Here is a 22770-nt window from a genome sequence, read left to right as displayed (position 1 = left end):
TTGATTCGTCTGACCACAGAACAGTTTTCCACTTTTAAATGAGTCTTGGCCCAGAGAAAACGCCTGTGCTTCTGGATCATGTTTAGATATGGCTTTTTTTTGACCTATAGAGTTTTAGCCAGCAACGGCGAATGGCACGGTGGATTGTGTTCACCGACAATGTTTTCTGAAAGTATTCCTGAGGCCATGTTGTGATTTCCATTACAGGTGCATTCCTGTATGTAATGCAGTGCCGTCTAAGGGCCAAAAGATCACAAGCATCCAGTATGGTTTTCCGGCCTTGACCCTTACGCATAGAGATTGTTCCAGATTCTCTGAATCTTCGGATGATATTATGCACTGTAAATGATGATAACTTCAAACTCTTTGCAAATTTTCTCTGAGAAACTCCTTTCTGATATTGCTCCACTATTTTTCGCTGCAGCATTGGGGGGAATTGGTGATCCTCTGCCAATCTTGACTTCTGAGAGACGCTGCCACTCTGAGAGGCTCTTTTTTATACACAAACATATCGCCAATTGACCTAATAAGTTGCAAATTGGTCCTCCAGCTGTTCCTTATATGTACATTTAATTTTTCTGGCCTCTTATTGCTACCTGTCCCGACTTTTTTGGAATGTGTAACTCTCATGAAATCCAAAATTAGCCAATATTTGGCATGACATTTAAAAATGTCTCACTTTCAACATTTGATATGTTATCTATATTCTATTGTGAATAAAATATAAGTTTATGAGATTTGTAAATTATTCCATTCCTTTTTTAGCCAGTGGCTTCCGTACTTCACTTTATGTTATACTGCCTCTCCAATACTTTGTAAATGAGTAGGCTACATTAAAGTCTGTATTAACAGACTCACACCACTAGAGTGTGTTGTTGTTAGCTGTGAATGAATCCTTCTTGGAGAGCTATCCACACAATAATAAAAAATTTAAGTTATGTCATCAGAAATATAGAAATACATTTTTGTGATCATAATAATAATGTGTGAATGTCAAATACTTAGTACCAGAAAGGCTACCCTTTTCAGCAAAATGATTACATAGGATAAATGTCCTATCCATAAGAGTTCATGCTTTCATATGCAGATGTTTTTACCAACCCAGCAGTAAATTTGAGCTTTGCTTGTAATAAAATACAATAAATTGCTTTGTCTTATAATAAAATGACACTGAGCCCAAGTCTGCACCACAAGTATCAATAAATTAACTATATATATATATATATATATATATATATAATATATATATATATATATATATATATATATATATTATATGTATATAAGAAAAACACATACAACAAAATGTATTGTAAAAACAAGGTGTTCTTGTTCATTTGGCTTATTTGACTTTGTGTTCTCACTCTTGGCAGGTTTGTTATTGAAAGCTTAAACAGCTTTTGCACAGCTGCAAGAAAAGCCCATATGGCATAATTATGCTTTTTTAATACTGTAACTCTATTCTTAGTGTGAGAAATAGTAAAGATTTTATCCACTCTATTTGCACATTAAGCACAAAATGTAAGCTTAAAGACTTGTGACTAACAGATACTTTAAAGAAAGAAAGAAAAAAAAAACATTATGTACCTCATGCACTTGAACACATTTTTCAAACCATGAAAAAAGATGCTGATACATGGACTATTATGCATGTCTAAGACTGATATAACCTGAAGAATAATGCTGCAACTACATTTGCTGATTTATTAATATGATTATTTTAGAAATTGTGAACATAGTAAGAGATTTGCTCACATGAAAGCACATTGTGACAGTATTAGATGGTGACATTGCAATATAAGGTTCCCTGAATTAGAGACAATCAGGGAAGCGCTGAACAGCTGCGTTTGACATGCCACTTTCTTATACACACAGAGAGAGAGAGAAACACACACACACACAGTGCAGTTTTATCGTCAACCTCTTCATGTAATGCTTTTGCGTTTCTCTCGTATATTATTCAGTTTCATGACAATGACAATATATTTGACTAACTTATTTGCCTTGATATGTGCAGTGTATTTAATGTGCTTTATTGGCATGACAAATAATTGTTATTTTTAATGTCAAAGAAATTGAATTAATCATGCATAATGACAGTAGTGAAAAAGAAATCATATCATGGGAACTGAAAAAGAAATGTAACAGTCAAGAAGAAACATTGTTAAGGTAGACTGCAGTTAATAGAATAACGTTCACATTACACATCAACGTACCGTTTACCTGCCATTTAAACTGTATACCGCTTACCGGCGTTTGCACGTCCAAAAAAAAAAAAAATCGGATCACGTGATTTGTCTGACAGAGGCTCGGCTAGATCTGCGGGCTCCGTGATTACCGGATTACTGAAGCGGTTTCAGTTGACTAGGAACCCAAAAAGACTCAGTTATGCGCTTAAGTTTTTGTGTTTGGTGTTTCTATAAAGAGTGTTTTGAGGAGAATCTGTTCTGCCACCACAGTGAGTAGAGAACTATTATTAGTTGTAATTCAAACACTTTTGTAAGTCGATTCAAGATGATGTAGGCACATCGGTGTTATAGTTAAATGCTTGTATAAGTGATGACAGTTTCCCCAGGCTTAAATAACTTTGTTTCGCTATATTTTTGGTGGAGATTGTCAGCTGTGTCTTAAGAAACATAAGTTCTCTCTCAGCTCGACATAAATGGATAGGCTATCCACAGAGGAAGCGGATGGCGTTGCCAAAGCACTTGTAAATCTTATTTATCATAATCGCGATTAAATATTCTTATGTAGCCTATGAATTCTAAAATGACTGACTTTTGCAGGCAAGAACAAGGAACATCAATGAACGGGTTTGGGGGAATAAAATAAACGCGATGCAGCGAATGATTTGTTTGACCTTCTTAATCAATTAATCTCAGTTGACTCCCAGACCCCAAAAACTTTGTAGTTCACACCCTGATTTTAATAAGAAGAAATTTTAGATTACAATAGTGCACTAGGCTATAAGTAGCCTACGCTCGAGAACACAAGTCGCATCAGGGGCGGTTCCAGTGCCCCTTGTGTCAACAAGCTTGACCCCCAAGCTTAATTTCAGTCATGTTCACATAGTGAGAAATACTATTAAACTATCCAAGTGTCCGCTATAAAACTCGAGCAACCATGACTTTGCAAACTTAGCAAAGAGTCAGCAGCTACCAGAGGACAGATATAGGCTAACACGTTAAAGAAATTTAGATTTCAATACTTCATTTATTTTGTCCTGAGATTGCAGTGATACATGAAATGGTCAAAAATGACAATCAATTATTTAAAAGTGTGCCTCCTAAAAACTCATAATTTCCCTGTATTGGAGGTGTTTAAGTCCTACATTAGATCTGGTCAGCACATCTGAACTAGAATACAGTAGCCTATGGTTTACAGTAGCACACACACACACAGAAATCGAGAGCGCGCGCTGTGCTTATTGTCGGGTGATGCCCTCCCCTCGTCAAATCTCCTCTGAGATGGTGCTCCTTCAAAACTCCACTCTCACGGCGGTGGGAGCAGATCGAGTCATCTGAATGTTCATAACTTTACCAAATCTTTCACAGCGTATCTGCCAATGAGTTGGATGCCTGCCTGCACTTGTCAGTAGGTGATCCTGTTGTAGCCAATTCATTCTTAAAGAAAGGGTAAGACAAAAGAGAAGATCAATAAAGTCCGCGATATTTTTACACAGGGAACGGTGAAGCTCGTGTACAGCCTCTTTATATGTGCGCACCGCTGGTGCCAGACGCGCGTTTCCAGCCTGCGCTGGTGATGCGATGCCCCGCAACCACAGCGGAGATGAGGGCGGTACTGGTCTCTGGATGAAAACCTCGCAGCACTATGGCATGAAAGATGTAGAAGCCGGTCGTGGGACCATGAACAGCGCGACCAGGACAGTCGACAGCCTGCTGACGGCGCCGGGCACAACAGGTGCAGGAGGCTCGGAGAACCAGAGGAGAAAGCAGGGCGCCCGGCTCAGCCTGCTGGGGAAACCGCTCGCCTACAGCGCGCAGAGCGGCCGGAGAAACGCGCGCTACAGGAAGCTCCAGAATTACCTCTACAATGTCCTGGAGCGACCGCGAGCCTGGGCATTCGTTTACCACGCCTTTGTGTGAGTCAAAATGTTATTACTCTTTTTATTGATTACATCATGTATGTTCACAACTGGAGTTCACCTGTTACTTAAAAGTGACATTTATTCATTTAATTTTAAAGGTCCCTTTTTTCATGGAATGAATACCTCTCTTTGTGATTGTTTTATGAAAGAAATACAGGAAATGTAGAAAATTGCAATCTGCTGTACAGTATTTTTCATAGAGTTCATATGCCAGTTTCGTAGTTATGAAATTTACTGCTTAACAGAACAAAATGATCAAAATGTTAAAGCAGCATTTCCAAACTCATGTTTGATGCCATATCTAGTATAACAATATATAAACAAATATGGTAATAATTCATTCAGGGTTTTAAAAAATGTCTCTAGTCACTAGTTACAATAGTTACAATAGTAAAACATGTTTGATCATTGACTTAATATCTAGCAGCCTTTGATAGACTTGGTCATTTGCCTTTTAAATGCACCAATAAGATCTCAGGGTTTGCATTATGGTGTATATTTGCCATGTGACATTTATGATTGTGGCTTTTCAGAGATTTTCTGTAAGCCCCCTGAAAGCGATGCTCTTTATATGACTCCATTTTAAGAGAAATGCATGCACTCTGACATAGTTTTTATGTTCAGACTGGTTGCGTCTGTTGATATGTTGTTAGGAGCGTTTGTGCAAAGAGGAAGCTGAGCTGTCGGATGGTGAGACTGGAGCGCTGCTCTGTGCTGCGAGACAGGATGTTGTTATTTTATTTGTGCTGAGAGGACAGCTAAGGTCATGAAGGTTAAGTTGTTACATCTGCAACAATGCATTGTACCACACTAGTGAGAAACATCACAGAATCAGTGCACTTGAACTGTGCTCATGCTTGAATATGCTATCAATAAGGGGAAAACATCAAGAGTGGCTTTTACATGAGTTGCTACTTGCTTGATATAAGTAATTATTTTTTTGACAAGCTTTAGAAAATTTTTATTAAGCATTTGTTCTATAGCCACTGGTACATATTATGGAAATTATGCATTTTGCATATAATTTTGGAGGGCATAAGTCAAACTCGGATTGCGTGTGCAGATGAAAGGATGAAATACTGTGTTAAATGTGGTGAGAGATTTCATCATGAGAAAGTAGTTAATAAAGAAAATCTTGTTGAGACTATTGGTTTCAAAATGCTGTGTGAAAGAAGACATGGTGGACTGTTTGAAATCAATGATCAATCAATCACAACCACAATCTGTGCCCTTAAGCAAACCATATGCTGCTTCTGCTGTCTCCGTCATGTACTCCTAACCTTCGTGATAAATTCTACTGAATAGAACATTATTAACATTATTTGCACTTTTGTCTCTTGTGCCAGTATGCTTGAGGGTCAGATATATAGTATGGACATATGCCCATATGAACACATGCTTGGTTAATTGCATCAATTATGATGTCGTATAGAGCTTGAGGTTGATATCAGTTGAATTCTGAAATAACTTTTGTGACAGAAGAGATCATTAAACATCACACTTGCTGTTCCTTGATAATTTATTGCTATAACATTTAAGACCTAAAAAAGTAATATGCAGTTTAATTAAAATAACAAGGTATATAACATAAAAAAACAGAATTAAAATGATTGAGATTAATTAGGCATGAAGCTTTTACTATTATTTCTAATACAACCTCTGTATCTATATATTATGTTTAATACAACCTATATAGCATTTTTAAAGGGGTCATCAGATGCCCATTTTCCACAAGTTGATATGATTCTTTAGGGTCTTAATAAAAAGTCTGTAACATAGTTTGGTTAAAATTTCTCAATGGTAGTGTAAAAAAACATATTTTTACCCAGTCAAAAACAGCTCTTTTCAGAGCAAGCCGTTTTGTAGCATTTTCCTTTAAATGTTAATGAGCTCTGCTGACCCCGCCCCTCTCTTCCCAGCCGCTCTCAGAGAGACTGTTTACTTTAGCTGCTTTCATTGTGAAACTGGCTAATTAGCACATTAGGAAAGGCGATTTGCAAAGATTCATTAAAAAAACCTTATACTCACTTTTTCTGTAGGTGAAAGCTCGACTAAGAATGATTTGCGTGAAGATAGATGCATTTAGGTAGATCAGGGGCTCATTCCCTTCAGAAACAAATGTAATCCACTGCATCTTCACTGGCTCAGATGTCAGGAGTAAATGATGACTGCCATGTTAATTATTACATCCAGCAACAAAACACCTCAATTGCTTAGGAGACATTCTTGTCTACAACTGGTCCGGCATCAAAACAATGGTGGACTGATGACAGCTCACTCAGGGCGGGTCTAAGGTAAGAAGCCAGTCTAGTCTGTGCTGAAACGCTACTGTCAATCAAACTATTGTGGGAGGGGCCTGTGGAGGGGTGTGACATCACAAAAACAGGCATCTGAGATTGGCTTGATTTGAGGAAGGGGTAAAGATTTTAGTAGATAAAAAAAAAACACTGGGTGGATTTTTATCATTACAGGGTGGTTGTGTACACACTCTGCCAACACACATTTCAGTTCAAACAACTTGAAAATTCCATGTAGCATCTGATGACCCCCTTAATGATTTTCAGTTTGTTTCAATTACTTTTATGAACTGATTAGATACTGATTAGTCTGAAATTATGTAATCTTGTCTTGTTCTCTGTGTATTGGAAAATCAAATGATAAAATTCTGCTTTTTGTGAGTTTTTCAGGAAGGCACCCCTACCAATGTACAGTATGTCTGTCATCTAATGTAGTATTATACTATATACCACATGTGAGACTATAATGCACTATAGCTTTTTGTTAAGATGACTTTCTGTTCCACAGATTCTTTAAAAGGAAAGTATTTTCAGTGGCCATATCAATAACTCACAGTTGTCTGCTCTCCCAGCAAATGTTTTTTACAGCACATCAAAGCAAGATCATTTATCTTTTTGTGACGAGCAGATTACAGAACTGCAGCTAAGAGCATTTAACCAAGGTTAAAGCTCCATGCCACACCTCTGTATCAGTATCAACAAAATCTTTTTATCACCTTTGCTAATGCTAAACACATAACCCTCTCTGATAATCATATTTAACAGCCAGATAATGTAATGAGGGAATTTTTCTACTTACTTTAAACAAACCTCCCTGTATCCTTTCCGTATATATATGCATTAATGCTCTACATGCAGCTTCACCATCACAAAGAACACATTATTCTGCCATCATGAACACTTACATCATTAAAGCTACATTCAGGATCCTTTATCCCCTCAGAAATCACATGCATTCTGTAAGTTTGAAAAAGGAAATTGCAAAGTAGGTGAACACTTCCCATAATCATCTGTATATGTCATGCCATAGTCAGATTCAATTCCTCTTTATATGACTGAGAATTCATCTAGTTTGAGGTAGAAGTTCATTGAGTTCCCCATTCACATTTCCAAACTGTGTTCCATTTCATGGTTTAGAAAACTGGATATTCTACATAGATGGCTCAGACTGACTTAATTCTGAGTTATCGAGGGTGATTTGTACTGCAGGCTGCGCCGGTGGCTTTTAAATCGTAACAAAATATTTCAAAGTTCCCACCTGTAATGGTCTCCTGCCTCATCTGTGACACAGAGAGCAATAAAGAGCCTCTTGTTCTCTGAGCACTCAAGAAGGTGCTCTAGTTTGCCACTGACCCGGTTAGACAGGCAGAATGTGATATACAAGAGTCAGCCAACTAACATTAGAGATTTTTCTGCTTCGTCTTAAGATGTCAGTTTGGATTTAATCTTATTTCCTTACACTGGGATTCGGAAGGGGAATTAGGAGATGTCAGTCTTTATTTAATTTGCATTTTAATGCAAAGTAGTGTAAATTTACTGAATCAGTACTGACATTAAGTACCAATTTCCCAGCACATTTGATTGTGTGATCAAGTTTGCTTAGAGTACTATCATTTACATTATGCAACAGGTCCTGTAATTTGATTGGCCATTGACCAAGCTTTTCACAGTTTGTATAACTCTTTGTCTGTTTTTGCGACATTTCTAATTGGATGCAGGTTTTTTTAACCTTGATTTGTGACAGACAACAAACCATTGATGTACTAAATGTTGTTGCTGTCATAAGCTGTGTAAACTGTTGATGTGCTTTCATTTAAGATGCACCTGTTTGCTGGAGAAGACTATTGAAACTCTGGCCACCAAGGCCAATCCAGTCACTCCCACCATTGTCGTAATCGAAGCACAAGCTGCTTTTGCTCATGGTTGGAAGGTATATGGAAACAGAGTTGGCTCTCGCTTAATGGAAAAAAGGTTTTAGACAAACTCAAACAGGTCACGATCTTGAAAAAGTGCAAAGGGGAGGCACTAAACAGGGTTTCATGCCTGTTTTCCAGTGGGAGTATGAATGATAGGGGGAAAGGGTTTTGAAAAGGACACTGTTTGATCACGTCAGGGGCGCCTGACACAAGACAGACCTTGAGACCTTGGCTTCAGGAAGAGCTAGCATTTGGATGTTTCTGTCCTACTATATGTCATCACTGTCGATGAACTAATCTATCATTACAACCTTCTGTTCTTTGAAAGAAAGGAGTTTTCTGCTTCTTACTGTATTACAATATTAATTTCCTAAAAAAAAGAAATCTTTGAACGGTAGTTTACAGTATGTGCCAACATATTGAAACTTGGGTTATTCACACATTTCTACAAATTTTCCATCCCTTATGTGTTTGTTCATTAAATATTTTTTTTTTTCCAAATTTGGCACTGTTTAACACATTTGACCAAGTTTAAATGAACTTTTTCTGAAAACAGGACAGAAAGTGTGAAAAAGGCTGCATATTCTGATAGGGCCTGTCTATACGACAGCCACTGCTGCTTGAAACTTTCAATAAAATTAATGTTGGCATTAAGTTTAATAACAGGGAGACCATTAGCCAATAATAGTTTCTCAAGGCAACAGTACTGCATTGTCACTGTAATTTCTTCTTTTAATGATACAGATGATGAATCAATTGAAAGCTTCACTTGCTACAGTTAACACAAGGACTTTGTGTTTCCATTCTGCTGATTTCATCATTTTAACCGGGTGGCAAGTAGTAAAACATCAGAAAGTGGTCTTATATTAGTTGCCCTTACTGAAAGGGGGGCTGAATAATGGAGGCAGCCGTCTTCTCTTAATAGCAAACCCTGCAATATAAGTAGTCTGTGTGACTGTATAACCCAGAGGGGCTTCCTTGCCCAGCAGTGCCCAAGCAAACTGGGCTAAAGAGTAATTACCTTGCCGGGAAGTGCATGGGGGTCTTCTATCGCTCACTCGTTGTCTTTGATCTTTCCTGTCAGCATGAAAGTGTTCCCCTGATAATACAGCATTTGGGTATATGAAGACAGGTGTGCAATGTGTTCTGGTTTGACAGCTCTCTGGTTTGAACTGATTACAACATCTTATGAATTATAACAGTTAGTCAGCATATTTTCCTTAGGGTTTTCTGAATAATTTCTCCGGTTTGCTTCCCACGCACATGAATAATCTCTATGTGCATTTGTATTGATGTACTTTAAGTGTGCAGTATGTGCTTTACTTCTCAACTTGATGAAGTACATTCTTTAGGTAAGCAAATGTGTAGTAGAACAACATTCTTAGACATATTACATCCACCATGCTGTCTTTGACCTTTGACCTGTTCTTTGATCTATGATGCACTAACAACAACTGTGAGAATAACTGACTCAGATGTTAAGTACAATTTAAGGAACAACTTTCTTGGTTTCTATAGCACTTACAAAAGCCCCCCACCTCAGCTTTCTGACTTCATTAATTAATTAATTTATAAATGGATAAAAAAAGAAATTGGAATCTAGCTCAACAAGGTGTTTTTTGACTACTGTTTATGCATATTCAGATATAATGCATAAACAGTATGCAGTATATCTGAATACTCATTATACTTTTATGCATAACGTTCAAAAGTTTTGTGTCAGTAATATAGTAATTAGTACTTTTATTCGGCAAGGATGCATTAAATTAAGGAAATATGACAGTAAAAATTACGTTTTCAACTGATTATAAGAAATGTTTCTTGATCTCAAAATCAGCATACAGTATTAGAAAGGTTTCTGAAGAGTCATGTGACTCTAAAGACTGGACTAATGCCTGCTGAAAATTCAGCTTTGCCATCACAGGAATAAATTACATTTTAAAATATATTCAAATAGCATTTTTTTTTAATTATTATTGTAATAAAATATCACAAAATTAACTATTTTTAATCAAATAAATGCAACCTTGGTGAACATAAGAAACTACTTCTAAAAACATTAAAAAAATATCACCAATCCCAAACATTCTAATGGTATGTGGCAGGGAATTATTCATATATGGGGTCTGTCTTCACTCTGATTTGACAGGATTAGGGAGAATAAAGACAAATTTAAACAAAATATGTGTTTACACACTTTCTGCTCTATGTGGTCAGTTACCCAGGACCATTAACACACAGTCATCCATCTTAAACATGATAAAGATGACCTGTGGTCTCTGTTTCTCCTGGATGAACAGGAATCTCAATATTTGTGTACTACATGTTGTGCCAGTAATTGAATTTTGCCTTTAGCACATTGATAAGTAAAATATTAATGGACCATATTTGCATTTTATTTGTTTTACCTGCTGATAAAGTGCAAAAAATAATATTTTGCTTACAACAAATTAGCTGACTGGAGTTTATATTTACATAACTCTGTTGAATCAAATGTCAGAATCTCTTGCTGTTGCTGTAGCAAGCTGGGAGGAATTTTCAGCATCATGCACAAAGCCTCTTTAATTGCAGTTGAAGGATTCTGCTTTTGATGTGGCAAATTTGCATGTACAGTACATCCTTAGAAGGAATGCAATAGTGGTGTCTCTGCACATGTGTGTGTGGCTAATGAAATACATTTAACTAGACAAATTTTTCCATATGTCTTCTGACACATGTGAAATGGCTTGTTAAAGCTGCGTCTTGTTCTTGTGGGTGATCCATTCTGTTTGCTATCAGATATGAGGCATCTGAAACTGGATTAGATGGTGTCGTTCTGAAGGATCAGATATGTTTTGGAAGTTTGTCATGTCCTGATACTATCCCCATCAGTCCACTACTTTCCTGTCTCACTCGCCATAAATTAAAGTCAAAAGCCCAGAAAAACATTTATAAAATAATTAGGTTTTAGGGCAGTGGTGTGTTAAACCAAAGGGTTCATTAGAGCAAAACTAAAACCTTAGAGGACTTTTTACCCTAAATGTCACAGAGATGTTGGCAATCCCTCTGAGACTTGTTCTTTAGAAGTTCCTTACTTGGTCTAGTTCAGTGGTCAATGACAGAGAGGGCACCGTGTGGCGTAATCCCCTCTGAACCCTGGTGACTGCATAATCTAATTTGGCAGGAGATTGTGTTAACTACTCTGTTTACACAAATTATTTCCCCTTTATTTGACAATTTGACCATGTCAATAAAGCGGCCTTGGAGAGCTGGAAGATTATGTACCCATAATCTAGTTCTCTTTTCATAGCTCAACCATTGTTGGGTTACTAATTCAGCTCACTGTTGTTAAACAGTCTTGAGAGGGTAGGTGGTCAATTTTCCATGGCAACTAATGTCTAAGATAGACGCCAGAGACTTCATTACTGTGTGAAATGAAAAGCAAGCCATGTTTTTAGCCTGAGTTCTTCAGTAAATAAATAAGCTTGCAGGAGCTTCTTGATGTATAACTATAGGTCTTCCTTATTAAACTGATCTCAAGGTTCTGGGGGAACTGATCAAATTGGTTAGTTCTTACCTATTTGTATGGTTTTGGAGTGTTTTGTAAATATTTTTATTTCTGGTTTCCTAGAGGTTATTATAAATATCTGATTTACATGGACAGGTAGGTTGGTGTGTATTCCTTTAAATGTTCACCCAGATTGCAGGTTTTGGATTAGCATTCCCATCGCTCGCTTGCCTTCTGAAACATATTGCAGTCAAAAATGTAATTTTCCTCTATGCAATATTTGACATCAAAGATTGAAAGGCAATCTAATATCCAGTCAGACTGTCAGAATGTTATATAGGCATCTTCCAGGAGTCAATGTGCAGAAGTTTTTATCAGTCAGAACAAGTTACTGAGCATGACTACATATTCTGCTTTAGAACATTCTTGGAGTTATATACAGTATGTGAAATAATTGGTACTTAATACTTTTGGAAGGACAGAAATTCAAATATAGTCACATTTTCCACTATTTTCCTCAGTGATGCCTGTACAACTGTTTTTAGAAACAGTATTATTTGAATTAGTTTTCCACTTTTTTTCCATGGCTGTCTATTATTATTGTATTTAAAGGAGTAGTTCACTTTCAAATGAAAATTTCCTGATAATTTACTCACCCCCATGTCATCCAGGATGTTCATGTCTTTCTTTCTTCAGTCAAAAAGAAATTAAGTTTTTTGAGGAAAACATCCCAGGATTTTTGTCCATATATGGGACTTCAACAGTTACCAAAGGTCCAAATTGCAGTTTCAGTGCATCTTCAAAAGTCTCTACACATTCCCAGCCAAGGAATAAGGGTCTTATCTAGCCAAACCATTGGTTTTCATCAGCTGTTACTCTAGTATTTAGTTTCACATGATCCATCAGAAATCATTCTAATATGCTGATTTGGTGTTCAAGTAACACATTATTATAATTGTTGAAAACAGTTGCACAGCTTAAGATGTGTTTTTTCTTTGAATAGAAAATTTAAAAGAACAGCATTTATTTGAAATAAAATCTTTTCTAATTTTATAAATGTCTTTACTGACTCTAAACCTTTGAACGATAAATTATAGAGAGGAGCAGATACTGAAATTAACAAGTTGTGCGTATTGTCTAAAATAGCTTTTTGGAGAGTTTGAGTTTAATTTCTTGGCCCTATAAGTGAAGTGTCCATGCTAGAACTCCCACAATAACATGCTAACAGCTCTCAGTTCTGAAGAACACCAGGCATTCCTCAAGCTGATAATCTCATACGCCACATGCCAAACAAAACCAACTCGTATTTGTCTTCTGAAAACGTGGAAGGTTGGAACGACCAAATTCCTTATTCGATAAAATGTGACCTCTTCAGCAAGAGTCTGATACTCCCTTACAGCCTCTTTTCTGGAGTCTGGTCAGAGATATAACCAACATCACAGCTCCCAGTGAATGTACTGACAGCAGCACAAACCTTACAGGACTTGTACAGACACACATACATTTTCAGTTTGTGCAAATTTCGCTTTAACCATTATGCATGTGGTTCACCAGAGAGTAAAAGATGTTTGTGTTGGTTTGAGTTCTGTGTTCTGTCAGAAAATGAGTGTCTATCTTGACAACCCAAGCCCACGTCGTCTTTAAAATGAAAATAAATTAATTTAATAATATTTTCATGCAGTGGATTGAGTATATAGATACTAGATAGAGCAAATATTAAGAATGGTTTAGATAAACAAAAGGAGACATTTGTTCCAAATGCATTATATTAAACATCAAAAGCATGACATGAAGTAAACACAATGCTCTCTGTTTGCTTACCAACCCACATGGAAGGTTTGAGAGATTCTTCATCTTTACCTGAAATTAATACATACAAAAGGCAAGGCTTTTAAACTAGATTGCTTTTTATTTTTTCTTCTAAGGTTCAGTCTAGAGAAGAGCCTTTTCCATTGTGTTGTCAAAGAAAGTTTAATGATAGCTGATAAATGAAGTTTGAGTAGTTGCTTTCTCAAAAAATGCTTCAATCCAGGTGGGTGGACAGGCAGCGTTGACAAAACCTGACAGCTGTTTGTTGTAGTGACAGCGGTGTCTTCGCATGTGCACATACTGTATGTGTGAGAGTTGTTAGCTGGCCCCATGGGGCAAACGCAGTTAAATGTCCGAAGATTACAGTGTCCTACTGTAAATATCTACACCAGAGAGTCGGGGGGCATTTTCATTTTCATCTGTTTGATGCCAGTTGAAGTGCAGTCCAATCAATTGAATGCTCTTTCAGTTATTCTTTTAGTCCTGGCTCTAGTCGCACTTTTGCACTTTCCCAGCCACATTGTTTTGGAGACAGAAAAATTGCGTTTTGGAGATTTGGATTTGTTGAAATAATTTATGTTTGTTTGGCTCTGGTGTGGATTGTGAAATAGAATTATTGTTCTTGGCAGTTTCACGGGAACTGGAAAGCCGAGCTTTTGTAATACGTTTATTGGAATATTTCTTTAATTATTTTTTATGGGATATTTATATATGTAACTTTTATTTACTCATAATCCCTGCAGTTTGAGGCGCTCCATATCTGTTTTCTGGGTCTTTATGGGCCTGGGTACTCTCATTGTACCGCAGGAACTTCACATTCCGCCTGCTGTTTGTGTTGGGACAACGTTAGGTTCTGCAAGGAAATCGCCATGCACTCAAATCTTTATTTGTGGTTCCCAGTCTGACTGACAGACCACCCAGTCCACAGAGCAAGCCTTCAGTTAAGGACACAGTCATGACCCCAGGCCTGATTACAGTTCCCGCTGCAAGGCAATGAGTTTCCATGAGGAAAACACAATTTAAACTTTTCGAAAATAGTTTAAACTTGGGACTGCCGACTTAAAAGAAATACAAAAGGACAGAGCCAAAGCGAAGGGGCCTTTAACACTAATTGGATGAGATTTGTTTTCTCTTGACGTTTGAGTTATAATTATTAACAAAATATCTGAGATGTCAGACAGGATTGGGATTTTTGTAAGTTTACATACTTAGATACGAGTGTTTTTGTTTAGATGTGAGCGCTATGGAAGCTTATGTGCATGATGAAGTGCTTTAAATTTTATTTACAATTTATTTTATAATAAACATTTATTTTATTAAAATAATTAAACCATTTAATAATATTTTTGTTGCATTAAATTGACAGCCCTAGTATATAGATAAAGAGCAGCGTAAAGTGAAACGTCTAACGTACTAAAGACGTTACAAAAGACATATTTCATGTAAAATCTACATCGAAGCAGGACAAAATGTAAATCTAATAAAAATCTGCACTCTATTCAGAAGTTAAGAATAGTAGTGTAAATGTAAATGTAAAAAAAAAAGTCTAGAAGACTTATGTATATTCTGTGGCCAAACTCTCTTGAATGATTTAATTCTCTTTTTAGATTGGATAACATGCCAGCAGTTCAGTGACCATCAATTGTTATTTTACCCAGAAAGTTTTAAAAAAGGTCCATAATGAAGCTGCAGATAGCACAATAATAAATGTAACTTTAGTTAGGATATTTGAAAAAAGGTTGGAAAACAAATGAGAAGCATCGTGAAAAATGATATACCACAATCACAGATGTTTCTATCCTGATGAGATTAGATTTCTCTGTGGATGCCGAAGAACAGCAGGTAATTTACTTTATAATTTTAGGTTGTTCGAGAAAAAACACTGATGTATTTGATCTGTGAAACACAAATTTATCTAACGTTCTCTGTGAAAATGAGTTGCTCTTCCTTCCTCTTCCTTCTTTCCTTCCATGATGATATCTGACGTTCATCTTGTTCTCAGAAAGAATACTGTTTATATTGTATGTTTGAAAGACACTTTGAAAAGAAGAAGGAAGCACATTTAAAGGGACAGAGGAAATGTAAATCCATTAAAGCTGGTACCTCAGATTATATAAAAGCCAAAGCCAGGTAAGAGGATGTGTAACTGGCACTGAGCAGACACAGCACACGCTGCCATCCTTCTTGACTTGACTCATCTAGGCCAACAGGAAGCCAGAAGACACTCTCCAGCAACGGCATCTTTGGCCACACGTCACAGCACGTCACGGCATTGAGTGGGATGCTGTGCTATCTCACCATGCCAAATGTTAGGTTGAGCTTAATCCATTGAAGAAGTTGTTAACCAAAGATATGGCTTAAACACGGAATTGAATGTGATGTTGTTGTTCTTTTTGTGTTGTTTTTTTTTAATGTTGAACAGGTGCTCAAAAAATGCTTTCATATCAAACAAATTTACTGAATTCTGATGTCAAATTAACTGGGGTAAGAAAGAGTACTTTTCATCTTATTTGGTTCTCACAGTCATCTTTTTCTTGTTGGATTGGATTTCTCTTTCTCTGTCAGTCATTTTTTTATATTTAACTGAAAATGGGGATGTATAGTATAGTGGAACCATATCGGTTATTGTCCAAGATCGTGATGTTTTATTATTATTATTATTGGATACTTAATTGTGCCCTATTTTTAAATTCAGATAACCTTTGCTTTGCTGTTATCTAACATGATTGCATTTAGGCAAAGCAAGACAAGTTTATTGAGTACATTATACCCAATCTTAATTCAAATTCCTTTACACAAAATTGCTAAAAAAATTCCTAGCCTGTTATCTCTCCCCAGTACAACTTTAGTAGCCTTTAGTTGCCTCTAAACCTTTACTAGCACAAGAGAAGTATTACCTTAACAAAACTCCGCTAAAGCACGTTAAGGCCTTTTGCATCAGTACACAGAACAGTGTGACTGTAGCCTTTCAAAACATTTGCTGGGATCAAAGGCAAATCGCTAGCGCTGTATTTGCTCTGGCAGAGAAGTTCTCCAGGCAAAAGATTCTTGCGTTGTTCGCTGCACTTGTTATGACACTTAACTTCACAAGATGTGAGTTTTATTTGAATGATTATTTTTACAGCTCTGTAGGGCTCTTCAATAAGCTGTGAAGCTGAAAATTTAGAGCCGATAGACGGAGGGTATGTTTTGCGGGCAGGTCTGTAAGTCTCCTTAGAATAAACAGCAGATTGGCTGTTTAGTTGCTGGCCACTTTCTGAAGCGGCACGTTGGTCCAGTGTTATTAGGCACCTGCCACGTCCAGCTCAACCTCTCAGGTTTGTATGATTAGCCTCCTCCAATTGTGCAAACAAACTCTTCACTGTTTATGATATGTTACTGTAATATTTGTGAGCGTATGCGTGCAGGTCTGATGGTTCTTAAGTATTGCCACATCATCACAAAATGTTTATACCCTTATATTTACATTTGCGTGATTGATTGGGTTGCGACTTGCACCATTACTGGATGCTCCAGCTATAAGCACCTTATATACATGCTTTATGCTTATACACACTCTCTCTCTGTAGTTTTTCAGCCAGGTTGTCATTGGCATTTATAAACCAAATGAGTAAACCACTGGCTTCTGCCATTCTGCTATATAGTGATGGTCTGAAGATGTCAAGCTGAAATTTTGATGAATGGTGAGCAGTTGAAATTTTATCAGTATAAGTGAAAGTTAAATCACATAGCTGTGTTTTGACCCGGTGGCAGAGTAACGTCAGAGACCTTCCCCCATGGGACCCTTCAAGTGAAGCTCAAAAAGGTATTATACTGACTATGAGACTAAAAGCTGTTCTAAGTGAAAGGTAATAGAGGAGATGTCTCAGTATATGCTAAATTGATCAAAGGTGACAGTAAATGTATTTATAATGTTACAAAAGATTGATTGATAGTATTATGTTCACCAAAGCTGCATTTATATATATATATATATATATATATATATATATATATATATATATATATATATATATATATATATAAATTCAGCTTTGGTGAACATAATATATATATATATATATATATATATATATATATATATATATATATATATATATATATATATATATATATATATATATATATATATAAATGCAGCTTTGGTGAACATAATACTATCAATTGACTGTTAAAAAAATCAGTGGCTCACTGATTGCCTTTTTAGAATGATCTGTACATAATTGTGTCCAGGCTTTTTATCCCCTATGAAGCATTGTTAAATTTTGCTCTTATTGGATTCTTCAGTCATAATAATGACAGCTCTTTTTTTAACACCAAAAATGTTTTACGTTTATTTGATATTACAGTTAGACCTCCTAAAAGAAACATAATACAGATGAAACTTTGCATATGCATACTTTCATTTACATTCTCCCACAGTCCCATGCATATGAATGGAAGTGAATACAGAGTCTAGGGTGACCACACCTTTATATCCCACATCATATTTGTGGCATCTGTGCTACATTTTGAATTTGACTTTTTATAATAGCACTCATTTCAGTTCATATTTGTGTGTAAATTGTAGATTCAATTTACATAAATATCTTAAAATTCTCATGGACATTGTAGATTTCTTGGGAATAACCTGGATTTAAGTGGCTAGCTTAATATTTTATTTTGTTGCTTTTATTTTGAACACTTTTCTTGGAGATTAAAGGTTTTAGCATTTTCTATTCAAGTAGAGTTGTGATGTAGCCAGAACAGCCCTCTTCCCGGAGCAGATGTGTCATTGAGAGGATCATGGAAAGTTCGAAGCTTAAAGCACATCAGCAGTGTGTTTGTTAATTTTTTAATGAAATGCAATATGAGATGTATCGCAAGGGAATATGTTAGAAGTTAGCAGTGTAGAGAAAATATAATATGCCCTCCAAAGGGTCTTGTATCTTGTTTTAAGACCTTGTAAATGATCCACATGGTTTAATTAGGGTGTTAGTAATACAGTATGTCGCACTGTCTGATTACTTTAATACACGATCAGCCCCTTGAGAATCAGTCTGCAGATTGTCGAAGGATGTAGTCACGTGATGAATTTATCCAGAAGTTTAACACCTCACATGGGTCCTAACTGTTAGGCCAGATGTTTTACCCTGTTTAAATCTTAACCAACTGAGTGCTCACTTTTGAATTTGATCAGCAACTTAATGTCTGATTAGAGATCACAGCTACCCAGTGGCTTTTCTCTCTTGTCTTTTTTCACATCCCTCAAACCTCCTCTCAGTCCCCGCCCCCCGCGGTATGTTCCCGCTATCTTTTTCCTTTTTCATGTTTGTGGGTGTTTCTGGTCCATATGTGGTGTTTTCTAGCCAGCATATATTACTCTGCCATCTGGATTGGAGATACAAGCCTGTTAAACCTTCTTATGAGCACACCCTTGTTTAGACTCCATCAGCTAACAAGCTTTCACAATTAGTCATGTAACTTTTGAACCCTGAGCTGTTGAACTTGAGTTTTTTTTATTCTTTTCAGAATGACTTTTGGGAGCTTAAATATTTATAATATTTAATAAATTAAAATGTTCTGTGTGTGTGTTCTTACCAGGAATGTAATGTTCGTCTTGAAGAACAGGCCTTTTTATGGAGTTGCGTGTGTTATTTTAAGTGATCCTGTTTAGTTGATTATAACAGCCATTGTCAAAGTATGAACCAGTTAGCCCAACACACACAACTGTTTTGTGTTTTGGCGAACTGGTGGCTACTTTGTAAGAATTCTCTCAAATTCATTTGTATGTTTTGTACGATCTGCTTAGGCCCACCTGATGGTTTGGTAAAGTTGAAAAATTTACAAATTCATACAAAATTGGCACTTTGTTTAAAAGAAATATAAAATATTTTCTCATGAGATCTGCTTGGTAGTCAGTTGAGGATAGAAAACGTTCAAAACAAATTTACAGCATTTTAATATCGTTTCAGTCTCTCTACATGCTGGTTACCATAATATATTGTAGACGTCTGATTTGTTGCTTCTTTTATGTGGCGTTTTTGTCTTCATAAAATGTTTTATCATTCTCTGTTTTGTAGGACTCAAACAATGACAAATGTATCTTTGACAGCATTAAAGAGACTGAAGTAAGAAAGTTTTTTTTCCCGCCTTGAAGTAATCGCTGGATTTTGTGTGTGGTGGCCAGGCCATAAAGCTGCAATGCTTTCATCCCATTCTCTCTGGCAGCCAGTAAAAAACTATGTCATGTTTTCATTCTCTCTTTCCATTATAAATCACTTCTTTTATTTTCATAATTAAGAAAAGGCCAAAGCTAATAGTATAAAGTAAACAGAAAGCGCCACATTGCCTTTAGCGCAGCTGTCTTCTGATCCTCTCAGTAATTGAAATTCAATTACAGAATGAGATCAAAACCTTCCAGTTGAAAGCAGCCCTCTGCAATTTGTTTTGTCACTATTAACGATGCCTTTTCAACAGTCAGAAGACTGAATCAGAGCCACAGGCCTGGGGTTAGCACCAGCCTGCTTGAATGGTAAAGTTCTATGCTGTCTACAGTACATGCTTCATATAATCTCTGTTCAGAATGTGTTGTCGTGTTCTAAAAGATGAACAAAAGACAGCCAATGTCTAGACACATTAGGGCATATTTCTTGCTGTGATTCAATACACAGCTCAATGCATGGAAAACCCTTATTAACAAATCATAATGGCCCATAGCAATGAAAGGCCACGTCATTTGTTTCAAGTATGCCATTGTCCCATAATTATTTGTATCCCTTCTTTAGGATTATTACAGTTTTGAACTATTATTGTATTTGTTTTCAATTTTTTTTAACGTTTCATTTAGTTTTCATATTAGTGTTTAGTGTTAGCAATAATAACACTGTCTCTCTCTCAACTCATCCCCAGCTTAGTTTTGGTGTGGTTATTGTGGCTTAATGTGTGATATCAAGTTCAAGTTTATTGATAAAGCACATTTAAAAACAACAAGTGTTGTACCAAAGTGCTGTACAATTGTAAACAAGATCTAACACATAAGATAAAAATAATAAATGGAGATTATCCATAAACAACTAAAACCTCCATATGTAACTCAGGCAACACCATGGGCTAAAGAGAATAAATGAGTCTTCAATCTAGATTTAAATGTGTCCAATGTGGGGGAGGATCTCAAAACAACTGGAAGTGCATTCCACATCTTAGGAGCCGCAACTACAAAAGCTTGATCACCCTTAGTCTTTAAGCGGGACAGAGGAACAGAAAGAAGCAATTGGTTACATGTACGGAGAGTTCTTGCTAAAGAATATGGTTGAAGATGATCGGCATCTCAGTTTCATTTTAAGAGTTGTTGATATCTGCAGTCTACCCAAAACAATCTAACGGCAATTCTTAATTATTTTACATTTTTCTGAATTGGTGGCTAATTTGAATGAATTCATATATATTATTTGTAAATTTCCATACAAACTACTTAGAACCCAGCAACATTTAGTGGTGGGGTTAGAGGTACTTTCATACATTTTCATATGAAAATGACCACTTTCTAAAATAGTTACATTTCTGTTAGATTGGGTTGGTCTACTAGTCTTCAAATCATTTGTTTAAGCCCAGCACAACAGCATTGGCCAAAGACGTGAGTTTTGGGCCTGGATCATCTATTTGCTCAACTCATGGAGGAAGTGGTGAGGTGTTCGGACATTGCTTAATTTCGTTTTTGGTTTGCTAAAGAACTTTCGTTTTGTGTCTTGCTGTGTTGTAATTGCTATGCATTCAAGCTTTCAATTCAAGGCCAGTGGTGACTACAGTGTTATTTTTCAAGGATAAGTATCATAGTGCCCTATGGCCACTCTCCTATAATGCTAAGGTTTTGTCCTTGAACGAAGCCATGGACATCTTCACTGTCATGGTTGTCTTGGAAACAGGATATTAAAGTCTGTAGATGAGTAATAAAGCAGTCCCCTATCTCCATGAATACATGCAAGCACCCTCACGCTTACTTGATGTAATGAAATGACTTTGACTAGAAACACATTTTTCTGTGTGTACCACACTCAATTTATGCTTTGCCTCCTCCCCCTGTTTTATGCAGAGAAAACAACACTCGTCAGTCAACATCCTGGATCCTTCATCATACCTTCTGATAACATAATCAGACAGGCTTTAAGTCCTGTAATACAGTAGTTGTATCTGATATGCTGCACCTCACACCTGCTGACTAGAGCACACATCACTGGGTGTGTCTATGGAAACTGATCCCGTCACATCTATCCTGAGTGTGGCCACGGGCGCAGAAGTGTCTGAGGGAGATTCTAGAATGTCTTTGTAATTTTTGTGTGTGTTCTTACCTGGAACGTAATGTTCATCTTTTTTCTCGAAGGGTGTCTTGTCTGCTTTTCACACAACTTCATTGTAAAGAGCAATATACAAGTTAGCATTTTGCGTTGTTTTGCAACAACTGTGTAATCTTTTACAGTATGTGGTCATGTTAAACCATTTCCTGAAGCTTGCTAGATTGTTATTTGCTGATAGTCTTATTTTGAGACCAACACCACTTAAAAGCATAGAAACAGTTATTTTTGTTACTCCATGTCACTTTAAGTGAAACTGTTAGATTGTGAAAAGTGTAAACCAGTTAGTCCAACACACTCTCATAGCAGTTTGTAACTATTTTATGTTTTGGTTAACTGGTGGGTGATTAATTTTAATTTATTTGATCGCATTCATATGTTTTCAAACAGTAGTCTTCTTACGCCCCAATGACGGTTAGATTTTAGGACTGAGTTGGGGTGAGCGTTCATGTTTTTTCCAAATGAAATCGTTTTTTTTTTTCATGGGATCGGGTTAAAGATACAAGTGTTTAAAATGGGTATTTACAGCTTTTTAATATGCTTGACCCTTGTGTCATTAATAGTTTGTCAGTCTGATGATATGATCTCACTATTTGTAGAGCCATTTAACATTGTAGACACTCATCTGTGAGTGTCTATCCTCCTCCGGCAAACTTTTGTCTCTTCATAGTGGGTTTTCAGAATCTTAATGCTTTTGTGAGTTTTAAAGTTTAATTAAAGTTTAATAAGTTTAAAGTAAGAAATGCACAAAAGAGAAAATTTATGGTACATTTTTCAGATTTCAGTCAGATTTTTATATCTTTGCGATAAACGCTAACATCCT

At 36.5% G+C, this 22770-nt stretch overlaps 1 protein-coding gene across 6 annotated transcripts in view; it reads left to right on the top strand.

The window, feature by feature from the left end:
- Positions 1–1984: 1984 nt before the first annotated feature.
- Positions 1985–22770, top strand: part of LOC109101141 (potassium voltage-gated channel subfamily KQT member 5-like) — a 110182-nt gene continuing 89396 nt past the window's right edge. The window contains exons 1-3 of one of the 6 annotated variants that reach the window (XM_042768965.1): positions 1985–2458; positions 3555–3594; positions 3683–4102. In XM_042768965.1, the coding sequence (XP_042624899.1) occupies positions 3768–4102 (335 nt within the window). In that variant the 5' untranslated portion in view covers positions 1985–2458; positions 3555–3594; positions 3683–3767. The other 5 variants (XM_042768966.1, XM_042768969.1, XM_042768968.1 and 2 more) reach the window with 5 other exon arrangements.

Source organism: Cyprinus carpio, chromosome A13 (assembly GCF_018340385.1).
Source record: "Cyprinus carpio isolate SPL01 chromosome A13, ASM1834038v1, whole genome shotgun sequence".
Taxonomy (NCBI): domain Eukaryota; kingdom Metazoa; phylum Chordata; class Actinopteri; order Cypriniformes; family Cyprinidae; genus Cyprinus; species Cyprinus carpio.
The sequence above is the reverse complement of the archived record's forward strand: the minus strand, read 5'-3'. Positions and strand labels throughout refer to the sequence as shown.